This window comes from Medicago truncatula, chromosome 1 (genome assembly GCF_003473485.1).
Source record: "Medicago truncatula cultivar Jemalong A17 chromosome 1, MtrunA17r5.0-ANR, whole genome shotgun sequence".
Taxonomy (NCBI): Eukaryota; Viridiplantae; Streptophyta; class Magnoliopsida; order Fabales; family Fabaceae; genus Medicago; species Medicago truncatula.
This window is the reverse complement of record NC_053042.1, coordinates 11,120,184-11,134,787: the sequence shown is the minus strand read 5'-3', so window position 1 is coordinate 11,134,787 and position 14,604 is coordinate 11,120,184. Positions and strand designations below refer to the sequence as shown.

Sequence of the window (14,604 nt, the reverse complement as noted above, 5' to 3'; positions counted from 1 at the left end):
AATATGCCAATCTCTTGTCAAAAACACAGTTGGATGAGAAAACACCGCCGTAAGAGGTTGGAAAGAGGTGGAGATGCGATGGGTGAAAAAAGAGGGTTTTCTTGTTATTGAAATATAAGAAGATAAAAAAAAGGGAAATGGAAAAAAATAATAATGAAATCAAATGAAAATTAAGTGCGCCGCCCAAGAAAAACAAGCGGGAGAGGGAAAAAAGGGAAAAAATCACTCTAATTTAGCAAGGGTTCTAAACTGCTGCAGATCATAACGAGCAGCTATCACTTTGGAAAATGAGCGCGTCATCATTAATTCGATTTGCGGGGGTTTTGTAAAACCTCCCTCAAATAACCCCTACAATTAAACACGTTTTTTTTTTGTAACGGAACAAGGCATCACCCTATGGGAAAACCTTGCCAGTCATGATCTTCCACTCCAAAAGACGATGAAAGAGGTCTTCGGAGTCCTTTCACAAGGAGAATTCAAGAAACTCATATTTCAATAGGGTTGAAGAAACCTCCGCAGATGGATCCATATGACAAAACTACGAATCCAAACGAGCATATTAAGAACATAAAGACAATCCTCGAGTACCTCAATGTTCGAGGAGTGGTCAAATGTAGGATGTTCGCCACAACGCTACGAAAAAGAGAAATGACGTGGTACAAGAGCTTGAAAAGAGAGTCCATTGAATCATGGAAGGAACTATGCAAACAATTCACCACCCATTTCACTCCATCATGAAGAAAACCCCTTTTTTTTCTATTCTCTTTGTCTATTTGTGATGATGAAATGTCAACAAAAACGACTACCGATGTGACCTGGAACACATCTGTTTATTTATATAACCTAAATTAGGCTTAACTATTGGTATTTCTTTTTATAACTTATCATAAAAATAGAATTGCAATTTAGTCTCTACGCATTAAAGACCCAATCCTTATTAAATCCTCATAAGTAGAGCCAAATTTAATTGAGCTTAATTTAAGTGACGAATCCACAATACATAATTATTCATATATCTATATGTATACTATATAAAGAGAATACATGATTTTGAGTTGACTTTTCACTTTCAATTATAATCTTAAACAAATTTGTTATACTGTTGGTATCGTATCCATAATTTTAATCAAAATCAAAATAATTTTAATCAAAATCTTATAAAAAAAAGACTATTTGTCCTAATTAACATGCTTTATCGCAATTGTAACAAAAAAAAAAATGCTTTATCGCAATAAGAATAGCTGGCAGACAGACAGACAAAGAGTGCTCGACACCAGTAATGGCAATGTTGGATTAATGATCCAACAAAGAACCTTACATAATTTGAATTGATAAAGTCCGTAATTCCATAATTTTGGTTGTTTATCTCCTATCAAAATCTTTTAACAAATAAAATTTCTCAATATTCCCTCTTCTTCTTATGACATAAGAGCTTACGTCAAAACAAGTGCACATTTACTCGTTTGGTGATATCCCACTATATAGTATGTGGTGGTGCCTACTTTCCTATAAAGTTACTAAATAATTAAGGAATCTACTCCTATCTTTTTTTGAATGATAATCTACTCCTATCAAATTCAAGTTTCCACGATATTGCGATCATTAAACGTGATGTAAAATGTGACATATACATCTTATTTAAATTGCTAGTTTTTGCGACTTCGGAAAACAAAAAATGTCTTCCTTAACCTTTGTTGTGCTGTTACTAATACTGATATTCTCGTATAACAAAGTGTATGGTGATGAACACCAAGACTCATGTTCTCGATGGTGCGGTGTTCATAACATCAGGTCTCCTTTCCGCTTGAAAGACAGTCCTAAAGAATGTGGCGACGAAAGGTACAACCTATCATGTGAGGACAACAATCAATTGATTTTGTACCATGATTCATTTGGAAAATACTATGTACAATCAATTAATTACAACAACTTCACCATACGACTATTGGATTTCAATCTTGCTTCTTCTAATAATTTCATCCCTCCTTATTATTCTTTAGGGCTTTATAATTTCAGTTCTAATTCCATCGTCTCACCCTACCTAGCCTTTAGATACTACAAAAACAATACTCTTAATGTATTGACGAAATCTATGTTATATATGAGTTGTCCAAATCGGATGGAATACTCATACATTGGTAATTGTATGAATAGAACTTCAAATTCACAGGATGTGAATTCTTTCTATGTTGGTAGCTATGGTAAATCTCTGTCGGAATTCGGGCTGGGAGATGGGTGTCGTATACAGTTTATGTATCTCACTTCTTTGGATGTTGAAGATGATGGTGCTGATCACAACAACAACAACATTTCTTGCGCGGATATCCGTCGTGAGATGTTTTATGGATTTGAACTTTCTTGGCTCAACAGTTTTTGTAAATTAGATGTTTCGTATGCGTATGCGGAGCTCGATCAAAATAACCAGGCTCACTGTAATTATGGTTGGTATATATGCAATTCTGCTCTTTAGATACTCTATTTTTTCAAGTTGGTTGCTTAATTTTCTTTTATTTACAATTACATCGATCTTCCACACCCATTTGTTAGAGTGAGTGCTACTAATTAACACTCAATCTGTTACTATGCTTTGTGTATGTCCTTGCAGCTTACTGGAATAATGTGGCTTGGATAGTTGCATGTTTATCGAGTCGCACAGGTAAGCAAGACATAAGACTTAAAATAAAGTTTAGAAAACAAATTTTCAGTACAAAAACTATAAAAAAAACTTGTTCTGTTGTTAGTATGATGTCTTTTCTTCTAAAAAACTTGTAAATAGTAATATTGGGCAATATTTTTCGCATGAGTTATTTGGTTGCCTACCCATATTCTGTTCTTTTCGAAACGTGGACTATAACATTGATTGAAATGTATAGCATCATATTTTTCAGTTTTCACTTTGCAGTTGCATTGGTTGTTTTTCTTAGCGGTGTTAAATTTGTTCTTGGAGCGCCATTGATCATTGCACTAGTAATCTACAAATGGCGACGGAAACATCTATCAATGTATGATGGCATCGAAGATTTTCTACGTAGTGACAATAGCATCATGCCTATTAGGTATTCTTACAAAGACATAAAAAGGATAACTGAACAATTCAAGACAAAACTAGGCAATGGAGGTTATGGATCCGTTTTTAAAGGACAACTTCGAAGTGGTCGTCTGGTAGCAGTCAAATTATTGGATAGAGCCAAGTCCAACGATCGAGATTTTGTCAATGAAGTTGCTACCATTGGTAGGATCCACCATGTTAATGTGGTACAACTCATTGGTTTTTGTGTGGAAGGTTCAAAACGTGTTCTGATATATGAATTTATGCCAAATGGATCACTCGAAAAATACATATTTTCTCATAATGAAGAAAATTATTCCTTGAGTTGCGAACAATTGTATTCAATTTCTCTTGGAGTGGCTCGAGGCATTGAGTACTTGCATAATGGATGCGATATGAAAATTCTACACTTTGACATAAAGCCTCATAACATCCTTCTTGATGAGAATTTCAACCCAAAAGTTTCTGATTTTGGACTAGCTAGACTTTGTCCTACAGATAAAAGCATTGTCACATTAACTGCAGCAAGAGGAACCATTGGATATATGGCCCCTGAACTATTCTACCGAAATGTCGGCACAATATCTTACAAAGCTGATGTTTATAGTTTTGGGATGTTGTTGATGGAGATGGCAAATAGAAGGAAGAACTTGAATGCATTGGCTGATCAATCAAGCCAGATTTATTTCCCTTTTTGGGTTTATGATCAGTTACAAGATGGAAGGGAAATGACAATTCTGAATGATACAAATCATGAAATGAAATTGGCAAAGAAAATGATGATAGTGGCTTTGTGGTGTATTCAGGCGAAACCTAGTGATCGTCCTCCAATGGATAAAGTGTTGGAGATGCTTGAAGAAGAAGATGAAGATTTGCAAATGCCTAATAAGCCTGACTATTATGTACAAGATGAGGATACTAGAGATGATAGAACTGGTAGTTCATGGTATTCCTCTGGTACATCAGTAACTGATACCAAGTAACCAATTTGATCTCATTTGGTCAACATATGTGAGTCACACATCATTTGCATCTAACTTTTTTGTTCCAAGCAATGAATATGTATTTATAGATATATAAATATTACTCATATGTACCCACACATATTCTTGGATAAAAGTGATTATTTTCTCTACTTGCTTTTTTTTATATCTTGTTATGTTTTAAGGATGTGTTGATACTTTTCCATGTATAAAGTAATCAAATTAGAGTTAGATTATTTTTACAAATGATAAGATAGAATCTTCTTTCTTTTTATAAAGAGCACTTCTTTATACCTTAACAGAGGGGGAAGTATGCAATTTCCCTTAGAGGGGCCATTATTTATTTTCCTTAGAGGTGTTCTTTGTAAAATCTATTCCCCATGAAATTGAGGAAGTAAGTAAGAAAAGGAAGAAAACAATACACCAATATTGTTTACGTAGTTCGTCCAAAAAGGACCTACTTCGGAGGATAGAGCAACTATCTGATCCACTATGATAATAGTGATATAAAGAGGTTACAAGAAATTAGATTAAAAACTCACAAAGAACAAAACATAATTTCTACCCATTTTTCAGGTGGCATTTAACATGGGAAAGGGGAATAGTTTCCCACCATGGGAAAGTTGAATTTGACCATTAGATTAAGTAATGAACACATTCTTATCATGGACTCTCAACACCATATCTAACCACCCACCCTCTTTTCCACCACTCTTCACTCTTCTCCATGCCTCCAACCCGTTCACTTACAACCATCAGCAACCGAAGAAGCTCAACTTCATTACAACTAAACATCATTACCCATACTTGAATCATGGTTATTATGCTCTCCCACTACCATGCCTTTGTTGATTCAGTTTTTACTATAATTTTCTGATCTTCCAACTTTTGTGGTTCATAAAGTTGTCAAGTGTACTCATGCTGGTGGTACTGCTGATATGGTGTATTACATTACTTTTCAAGCTAAAGAAGAAGCAAAAGAAACTTGGTATTGTGATTCAATCGATTTTAATTCTAAATAAAATTGGAATATGGATTTATTTAAGTTGTTGATTGTAAGCTTTATGAGTTTTGATAATTTCTATGTAAAAATGGTAAAAAAGAAAAAAGGCAGGTTCAAATCTGGTGGCATGACTATGATGTTCATAACAGGTTATGGATGTTGAAGATAATGGAAACAAAACGACGGTACTGCCATTTTATTAATCAGCTTAATGGTTGATTGGTTAGATATGTTGATAGAGGAGGATAGAGAAGGTCCAATGAGGTGGTGGAAGCAAGGAGGAAGAAGATGAATTCTGGATATAGTGTTAAGAGTCTATAATAAGGATGTGTCCATTACTTAATCTAATGGTCAAATTTAACTTTCCCATGGTGGGAAACTATTCCCCTTTCCCATGTTAAATGCCACCCATTTTTCAAGTCATTCACACTCACAATGTATCCTAAGAGAAAAACACTAAAGGAAGCTTTTTGATCCTTCCAATAATGAACTCACTACCCACGGTGTTTACAAATGTTTCCCAACCCAAGAGAACCTCTTTTGATTTCTCAAGTTTCTCTCTCTTAAAGCTCGCTCAAAAAATTGAACATAGAATGCTTATATAGTGCCCAAAACCTGTCAAAATCGTGTCATGATAAAACTCGTACATAGTACAATACTACTACCTTATCCGAATACCGTGTCACTATTTACACATCATGCTACAATTTTCTGTCAGTAGCCATTACCAGATTATGCCTAAATATCGTGCCCAAGGAAGTTTCTTATTAAATAACAAATGTACTTATCAGAAACAGAAACACTGAGTGGATCATGCTACTAATGAAGATCCAGAATCATAAATTCCATTTGCATGGCACATGCAATCTGGGTATGGAAAGATATATATGGAGTCATTATGCCTTTTGAGCTCAACTCCCTTGGAATCACTGTGTGACATCATGCTCTGCAATTGGTGCTTGAGAATTTTCCATCTATAAAGTATTCAAGTTAGGAAACATTTCCCCTTAGAGGGGCCGTTGTTTATTTTCTCAGTATTTTATTTTTCCCAGATGCCAAATAGATGGAGGTGTTCTTTGTAAAATCTATTCGCCAAAGAAATTGAGGAATACATTAATTGAACTTTGCTATAAAAAAAAGAAAATAATAACAATATTATTATTATAAACAAAACTGCCAAAGACTTCAGAATCGCTTTTCTCCATGATATCATGATCCGTGGCAGAATCAGAACTGAAATTTTCATCAGAAGCATCATGTTCATTCCTTGGGTATCAATCTGATAATTAACATGTGAAGAATCATGGGATGAGACTTGAGAGGGTTATAAATCATACTCATAAGAGAGAGAAAGACAGCATATGAATAATCATGAGGTAAAAGCTCAAAAGGAATCATTTTGATTGATAAAAGATGGTGAATTATGAACACAGTTCTACTAGTAGAACTCAAACATACCCAGCTATTTGAGTGAGAAACACTTCTTATATTTAGAGTTCTACTAATTGAGTGAGGAACACTTCTTATATTTAAAGCAAACTCATAAGACGTTACATTTCAAATGTATAAGAAGTTTAATTAATTATGTATGGGAAAAAAATATTATGAGTTGTATTATAAAATTGTCTCTAATAAATGGTATGTGAAAGATAAATTAAAAAATTGAAAGAAGAGAGAATAATAAATAGTCAAGGGTATAATAAGAAAAGTAACATTAATTTTTCATACGTATTGTAAAACGACTTATAATTTGGGAGATTTTTTTTTCTTCCCAAAATGACTTGTAATTTTGGATGGAAAGAGCAGTGATTTGTAGTTAAGAAAATAATCACTTATTTGGGACAAAGGGAGTATAATCAAAACTTGATGTTAGTGTTCTTAACACCTTTTCAATCTTCATCAAGTTAGTTACAGTCTCACCATTCCTTCTCATAATTGGTTTATCAAGTTGATCAATCGACCAATGTTTTGACTCTGATTCTTTATCAGTCATTGCTAGAAGTTCATACTGCCTCCTCAATGCTTGTAATCTCACCTTCTACAATTTGTCATCTCCAGCATACACTTTCTCCACTGTATACCAAGCTTATCTTTTGCATTTTCACAATGCATTATCTTCTCAAATATGTTACCATTTATGCAATGATGCAAGAACACTGGTTTCCCATCTTTCTTCTGTAAGTCTTGATGCATAGTGACTTGTGCCTCAACTATTGCAAGCACTGACACAGGTTCTTTGAAAATAGAGACTAATTATACAACATGAGAATTAACAAACAGTTAAAACCAACTCATAACTTGCAACTCAAGTTACCTAACAAACGGTTAGTTATTCAACTAACAACCAAAACTAACTTTGAATTCTATCAACTAATGTAAAAAATGATGCCTTATGCTTTAACATTGATGGAATACACAACACTTTAAAAGCGTTATCCAACACATTTTTTTGCCATAAACGGGTGTAGGTCCAATCTAGCTTTAAGATCAATGGAGAATTGGTAGATCAAGACAAAATTCTACTTATTGATTTTCTATGTCTAGTTATACCATATATTTTTGAACAAATGAGTTTTCACTTTCCACCAAATATCAGATGCATTCTTGATACATAATAATATGTCACAACAACGATACCCATAGATCTGATACCATAATATATGTTACCATCCCTTGATAATCACACAAACACATAGATAAAAACTGCATACTTATATTAATGCTTGGTACCAACAATATGATATGTAATACAACCACAAAGCTAACTGATTGGTCACTTGGGATCGCTAACTGATGTACCATAGGAAGTCCATGAGTTGCTACTATTATCGACTCCAACATCCTCTACTAGTGGATCTTGCGGACAAAAGTAAGGCTTATTAGGAATTTGCAAGTCTCCATCTTCTTCTTCAAGCATCTCCAAAACTTTATCCATTGAAGGACGATCCTCTGGTTTTGTTTGTATACACCACAAAGCCGCAGTCATCATTTTCTTTGCCAATTTCATTTCCTGATCTGTGTCATTTTCAATAGATATACTTCCCTTCCATCATGTAATCGATCATAAATCCAGAAAGGGAAATAAATTTGGCTAGATTGTTCAGCCAATGCATTCTAATTCTTCCTTCTATTCGCAATCTCCATTAACAACATCCCAAAGCTATAGACATCAGCTTTGTAAGATATTGTGCCAACATTTCTATAGAATAGTTCAGGGGCCATGTATCCAATGGTTCTTCTTGCTGCAGTTAATGACACAATGCTATTACCTGTAGGACAAAGTCTAGCTAGTCCGAAATCAGAAACTTTTGGATTAAAATTCTCATCAAGAAGGATGTTATGAGGCTTTATATCAAAGTGTAGAATTTTCATATTACATCCATTATGCAAGTACTCAATGCCTCAAGCAACTCCAAGAGAAATAGCATGCAATTTTTCGCAACCCAAATAATTACTCTCTTCAATATGAGAAAATATATATTTTTCGAGTAATCCATTTGGCATAAATTCATATATAAGAGCATGTTTTGAACCCTCCACATAAAAACCAATGAGTTGTACCACATTAAGATGGTGAATCCTACCAATGGTAGCAATTTCATTGATAGACCGTCGGACTTGGTTTTGTCCAATAATTTTACTGCTACAAGTCAGCCATTTCGAAGTTGTCCTTTGAAAACAGACCCATAACCTCCACTTCCTAGTTTTGTTATCTTATTTATGTCTTTGAAGAAGTACCTTATTGGCATGATGCTATTGTCACGGCGTAGAAAACTTTCGATGCCGTTGTACATTGATAAATGTTTTGGTCGAGTTTTGTAAATTAAAAATCCAATAAATGATGCACCAAGAACGAATATAACTGCGTCAAGAAAAATTAACAATGACGAACAAACCTTTTTTGAAGGAAATAATGAACAAACCTAGCTATTAAGAAATGGAAATGAGAGAAAGGAAATTATTTTTTTCTCAGGAAAATGAAATTATTATAAACTTGATTATTTATTATTTTTTGTTTAGAACATAACGAAGTGAAAATTGAAAAATATGATGCGATATATTTCTAATCAATATATTCCACTTAATGAATGACTTGATCTACTGAGAGAGTTTTATGGGAGTTTGTGTTTTACTGACACGACTCTTTCATTTTTTCCTTTTCCATCTGATGAGAAGGCACAGAACCTGAGATTTGGAGGTTAACAAGATTTTGTTGGAGGTCTCGTAGGTCTGAATATTTATTGTGGATTTCAAGGAAGTGGCATCGTTTTTTCACATGATGCAAGTTGAGAACAGAGTAAAAACTGTGTAATTGCAGGATTCTCTCACATTTGTTATTCTTTTACATTGGTACTCTATTGTTTTATTGATGATACCAGTGAATGTAATTACTTTACCAAGAATGTCTAGAACAACAAAATGATCTCAACTGATATTTTACTAGGGTTAATTTTTTATATATAAGGTTTGGTTCCAGTTTTTATATATGTGTGCATGAGAGGAAGCAGGGTGATTTTTTCACATGGAGAGAAGCTATAGTATAATTTAAGTGTTTTGATATGTGATATAATTATAATGAATTGTTGGAACAGTATATGGTGTTACAAAATTTGGTTCCATTTGTATATTTTGGATTGTGAAGTTGGAAGGTGTAAGCTGGTGATCTGTGGCTGTTCACCTGTTTAAAAAAAATTAAAATGGTAAACCTTTGCAGTACAAAATGTCAACATCAAGAAAATTAACTTAAAATCTATGAGTAAAAAAACCCCAAGATCTATATGATAAGCTCCTCCACTTTAGCATTTACTTAATTTGGTGCTATTCTAATGTCAATTTGATTGATAAAAAGAACAAAAAAAAAAGTAAAGATAAAGTAAAATATATTTCACAATTGTAAGTCAATCTATCTCTTGAATTACATCTAAATTGTGGGTTACTTGTCTAGTAGTTGCAGTTGCATCAGTCCTCCTAGGTTGTCTAGATTGGGAATCAAAAGGATTGGGAGGTATTGGAGTTTTGTCTATATTTTCCTCCAACATCTGAACCACCATTTGCATTGATGGTCGATCCATAGCATGCCACTGAATGCACCATAGTCCCACAATGGCCATTTTTCTTGCAATTTTTTCATCCCCTTCATCATCAATATGAATTTTCATTTCCTCTTCATCATCTATAAGATTATAAATCCATTCCGGATAGTAAACATGACTACTGTTTTCCTCTAAGTCCTCTGTGATCTTCCTTCCTCCTATTGTTTCAAGCAACATCATTCCATAACTGTAAACATCTGATTTGTAAGACACATTTCCGAAGTTCCTTGAAAAAACTTCTGGAGCAATGTACCCCAATGTTCCTCTAGCTGCAGTCATTGATACTATGCTCTGATCCCTTGAACATAATTTAGCTAGACCAAAGTCAGATATTTTTGGAATAAAGTTATGGTCAAGTAACACATTTTGTGGCTTGATATCGAAATGGAGGATGCGTTGATCACAACCTTGATGAAGATATTCAATTCCTTTAGCTATTCCTAAAGCAATTTCGTGCAACTTTTTCCAGCCAAGGAAGTTTTTCTTGTTGTCCGGTGAATTTATGAACTTTTGCAGAGAACCATTTGGTAAATATTCATAAATAAGAGCTCTTTTAAATCCATCAGCACAGAAACCGACCAATCGGACAATATTAACATGGTGGATTCTACTCATTGTACCAACTTCATTTAGGAAGTCTTGGCCATTTCCCTGAGAAACATTTAGTATCTTCACAGCAACACTAAATTCTTTTGAAATGCTTCCTTTATAAACAGTTCCATAGGCTCCTTGTCCTAACATATCCCCGAAATTATTTGTGATTCTCTTGATTTCTACATAAGAGTATCTGGTGGGCTTAAGAACTCTATAGTCTTCTAAAAACTTTTCTACAATTGCTTGTTTTTCTTTCTTTAGTATGTAAGAGTCATAAATATGGTAGATTCCACCAATCAACAAGATAAAAAACAATGATCCTAAAATTGATCCTGCATTTATGAAAGCTAACTTAAGAAAAATGATAATTATCTTACAGGTTAAGAATAAAAACGAAGCAAATTTGAACTTAAAAGCTGACCTGTGTTCACTAGAGCCTTTGATGAACCTGCAAAATCATACTAGCTAGCCTTAGCTTATGTCATTGATTGATTGTAAAGGATATTAATATCCCAAGTATTTGTCTTAATTGATGCTTGAAATACACCCTATTCTGTCCTTTTTGTTCATCCATAATCAAATTTTTTTGAATTTGATACATCATCTTTTGTTGATCCAAAGGTCTTTTATAAATAGAATCAGAGAGAGTACTTTCTAATTACAATATAATGATCGTCTTTATGCTTGTTTTGATTGGTTGTGAGAGCATAATCATGATGAGTCACTATAATTTTGGCAAAAACTACATTTTAGAGCTTTACAAAACCAAGGTACCCGTGATTTTGGCAATCTAAACATCCATTCAAACACACTTTATCGATCCTCATCTGGTTAGATAAGTTTTTCAAGATGTAGAAGAAAATAATATTTTGGACTATTCTTAAAATTATTCCAAATCCTTTGCATTACTCAACTAAACTTCGTCATAGGATTAATCTTTCGACCTAAATATCATTTATCGAAAAAAGATATAATACTATTGATCATTAGATTAATCTATCGAAAAAAGATATAATCCTTTGCATATATTATTGAATTGAACGAAGAATAGAGTTACCTTTCTTCTTTTTGGGGAAACAATCTACTTCCTTGTTGGTACTATTACCAACAGTATTCTTCCAACCACATATTTTTCCTTTTGATTCACAATGTTTACAACTAGGCTCAGACCACATCAAACGAAGAGAGTTTTTGTCTAGAAAATCAATAACATTTGTTGAAACGTTAAACATTTTGGTGCAAAGCGAAAGAGGAAAGCTGTCAATAACGGTAAAAGAAGATATAGCATATGTCTGAGAGGTTGAGGTACTTAGACATGGAACCAAATAAGAATCTATGTCGTCTCTAATCAAAAGTGAACAATTGATAAAGTGATAGTCGACAAAATCATCATAGTCATGTTTCAAGTAGTTGAAATGAGATTCTGAAAGATTAAGGTTGTGGATATGTTTGTAAAGACAACTTTGTGGATCGGATAGTTGAATAGTTTGGTGTTTGTAGTCAATGTTCTTGACATTGAGTTTCACTTTGTGTGGAAGTTCAATGATAGTTTCATTATTTGATGTACAAAATAACTCAAATCCTGAATAGCCACACATGGGTGATTGACGGTTTTTGATTCGGAAAGGGAACTTGATAACTTGATTTCCACATGTTAAATCTTCTGGACATGTTGTTGTTCCATGCACGAACATATTAAGGTAAAACACGAACAACAACCATCCCATAACATGAGAATAAGTGTTCATGATATTGATTCTTAAATCTTGAGCAATAGTAATCTGTCTCAGACTCTTAACTATAGATCACTGTGACTATAACAGCTTTCAAATAATTTCCTCTCATAAGATCAGATGGAATTATTTGTTGGGTATGTTAACAATATTCAAACATCAAAAAGTAGTGTACATCACTTTCCAACACACTTCTTTTATATTTAAAAGTACCGACATCACTTTTTAACGTTTTCCTTTTTGCTTTAGTGTGTGTTTGGCCACACGTTTTTTCCAGCCAAACGTGCTTTTACTTTTTCAAATGCGGTTTCTGCAAAAAAATTCTTGTTTGGATGAATGAAAACTGAGTTCAGGAAACGCAGTTTAAGGCTCAAAACGCTGGTTCCACTGAAGCTGGTATTCCTAGCTTCTACGGCAGATAAAATGTGGTTTTGGCTGAGTGGCATATACTTCACCAAAATACCCATAACGCCAGGACTGCAGATCTGTCATAATTTTTCAGATTTGCAGGAGAAATAGAGAGAAGAAGGGAAAAACATGAAAAATTAAACTTGAAACAAAGAAAATAAATCAAAGTTGTTTGATTTTATTTGTGAGCAAAGCTTTACTCGATGCTTTATTGAGTCGTTTCGTTTATGCAATGAGTAAAGCTTTTCTTTTGATTTGAGAAGACAAAGGAACAGGTAATGAATGGATAAAGGCTCAATCCTTTTTATTCATTTTTTCTTAAAAAGCCTAATTTCAAACAAAAGAGTTGAAATTTATATATTAGTTTTATTAGGGAATTTATTAGTTATAACTCTTATTAATTAATATTATTTTGAAATGAAATAAAAATCCATTTATGAAAAGTTGAAATAATTATCTAAAATAAAGATGAGATATTTAGTTTTAAATACAATTAAAAAAGATGTTCTAAAAAAATACAATTAAAAGGGTAAGTTGGTCATTACCCATTTAAAATCAATTTTGATTCAAACTACCCAAACAATATCAACTCGTAAAAATTACTTTTAATTGAATGTATCCAAACATAATCAATTCACCTAAAACTCACTTTTAACCAAAATCAATTCTCTCAAACTCAATTCTATCAAAATCAATTTTCACCACCGCCATACCAAACACACATTTAGTCAATTAGTTAATTATTGGTTCAAGTTGTCGATAATCTATTTTTTTATTCTAATTAGTTAATTAGAATGAAAGAAATATCAATTTTTTGTAATTGGCATAAATACCCTTATATACACACACACCTTTAGATATATATATATATATATATATATAATTACGTGTCGTGGAAAAAGAAAGTGTGACAGGGTTCAATTTGTACACGATTTTGATTAGGATAGGAAAAAATATATGGAACGGTAAATTGAAATATAAAAGAGAGAAACAACAAAGAATGCTAACAAATCAAAAACAATAAAACTAGCGGCGTTTTAGACTTTTCAAACAAAAGTTGTTTTTCCCAACCTTTCTGCTCTTATTGCTGCGGAAAGCTTTTGGCTGTGGGTCCCAGCTGAAAGATTCTTTCCTCTCCTTTTTAAGTGGTACCAAACTATAGAAAGTGAATCCATCAACTCACTTTCTTTCTCACTTGCAATCTTTCTATAAAACCAAACACAGCCTAAGAGTCATTCTTCCATAGACACAAATAATAAATAGTGTTTGGTCATATACATCTAAAAATGTCATTTTTTGAAATACTAAATCATTTTATTATCAATTTCTTTTTCATTCTTAAAAAAAAATTGTGACTAAAACACTGTGCATTTATGTTTGTGACTATAAAAGAATTTCTCTATCATTAATGTCATGGACAAACCTATGTTATTAATAATGTGGGCAAGGGCCCTCACTATCTTTTAGAAAAAAATTGAATACTATTTTAAATATTTTTTGAACTAAAAATATGCAATATGAGTAATATTGATATTTTCATCAAAACAATATATCTGTCTATCTATTCAGGGTCGTTCCTTGCCATGCGTAAGGAGCTCTACGGAGCCGAGCCTCCAATTTATGGGGGTCTCAATTATTTATAGGGGTATGAGTATAATTGTTGGGATATAGGATAACATCTTCTTTTATTATGTAGGTCTAAATCAAACACTCATTATTTGGTAAAAATAAAGAGTAAATG

The 14,604-nt window shown here is 33.1% G+C and overlaps 2 protein-coding genes across 2 annotated transcripts; one reads left to right on the top strand and one right to left on the bottom strand.

Annotated features, from left to right (window-relative positions):
* The first annotated feature begins 1,533 nt into the window (after positions 1 to 1,533).
* On the top strand, positions 1,534 to 4,184 carry LOC11424252 (rust resistance kinase Lr10). Its single transcript, XM_003589602.4, has 3 exons — positions 1,534 to 2,441; positions 2,606 to 2,656; positions 2,903 to 4,184. Exons 1-3 carry the CDS (start codon positions 1,676 to 1,678, stop codon positions 4,030 to 4,032), a joined length of 1,947 nt encoding a protein of 648 aa, XP_003589650.1. The 5' UTR covers positions 1,534 to 1,675; the 3' UTR covers positions 4,033 to 4,184.
* Positions 4,185 to 9,713: 5,529 nt separating this feature from the next.
* LOC11424251 (rust resistance kinase Lr10) lies at positions 9,714 to 12,608 on the bottom strand. The gene is made up of 3 exons (XM_024775544.2): positions 11,780 to 12,608; positions 11,144 to 11,170; positions 9,714 to 11,054 (listed from the first exon to the last, which is right to left on the bottom strand). Exons 1-3 carry the CDS (start codon positions 12,468 to 12,470, stop codon positions 9,934 to 9,936), a joined length of 1,839 nt encoding a protein of 612 aa, XP_024631312.1. The 5' UTR covers positions 12,471 to 12,608; the 3' UTR covers positions 9,714 to 9,933.
* Positions 12,609 to 14,604: the final 1,996 nt, after the last annotated feature.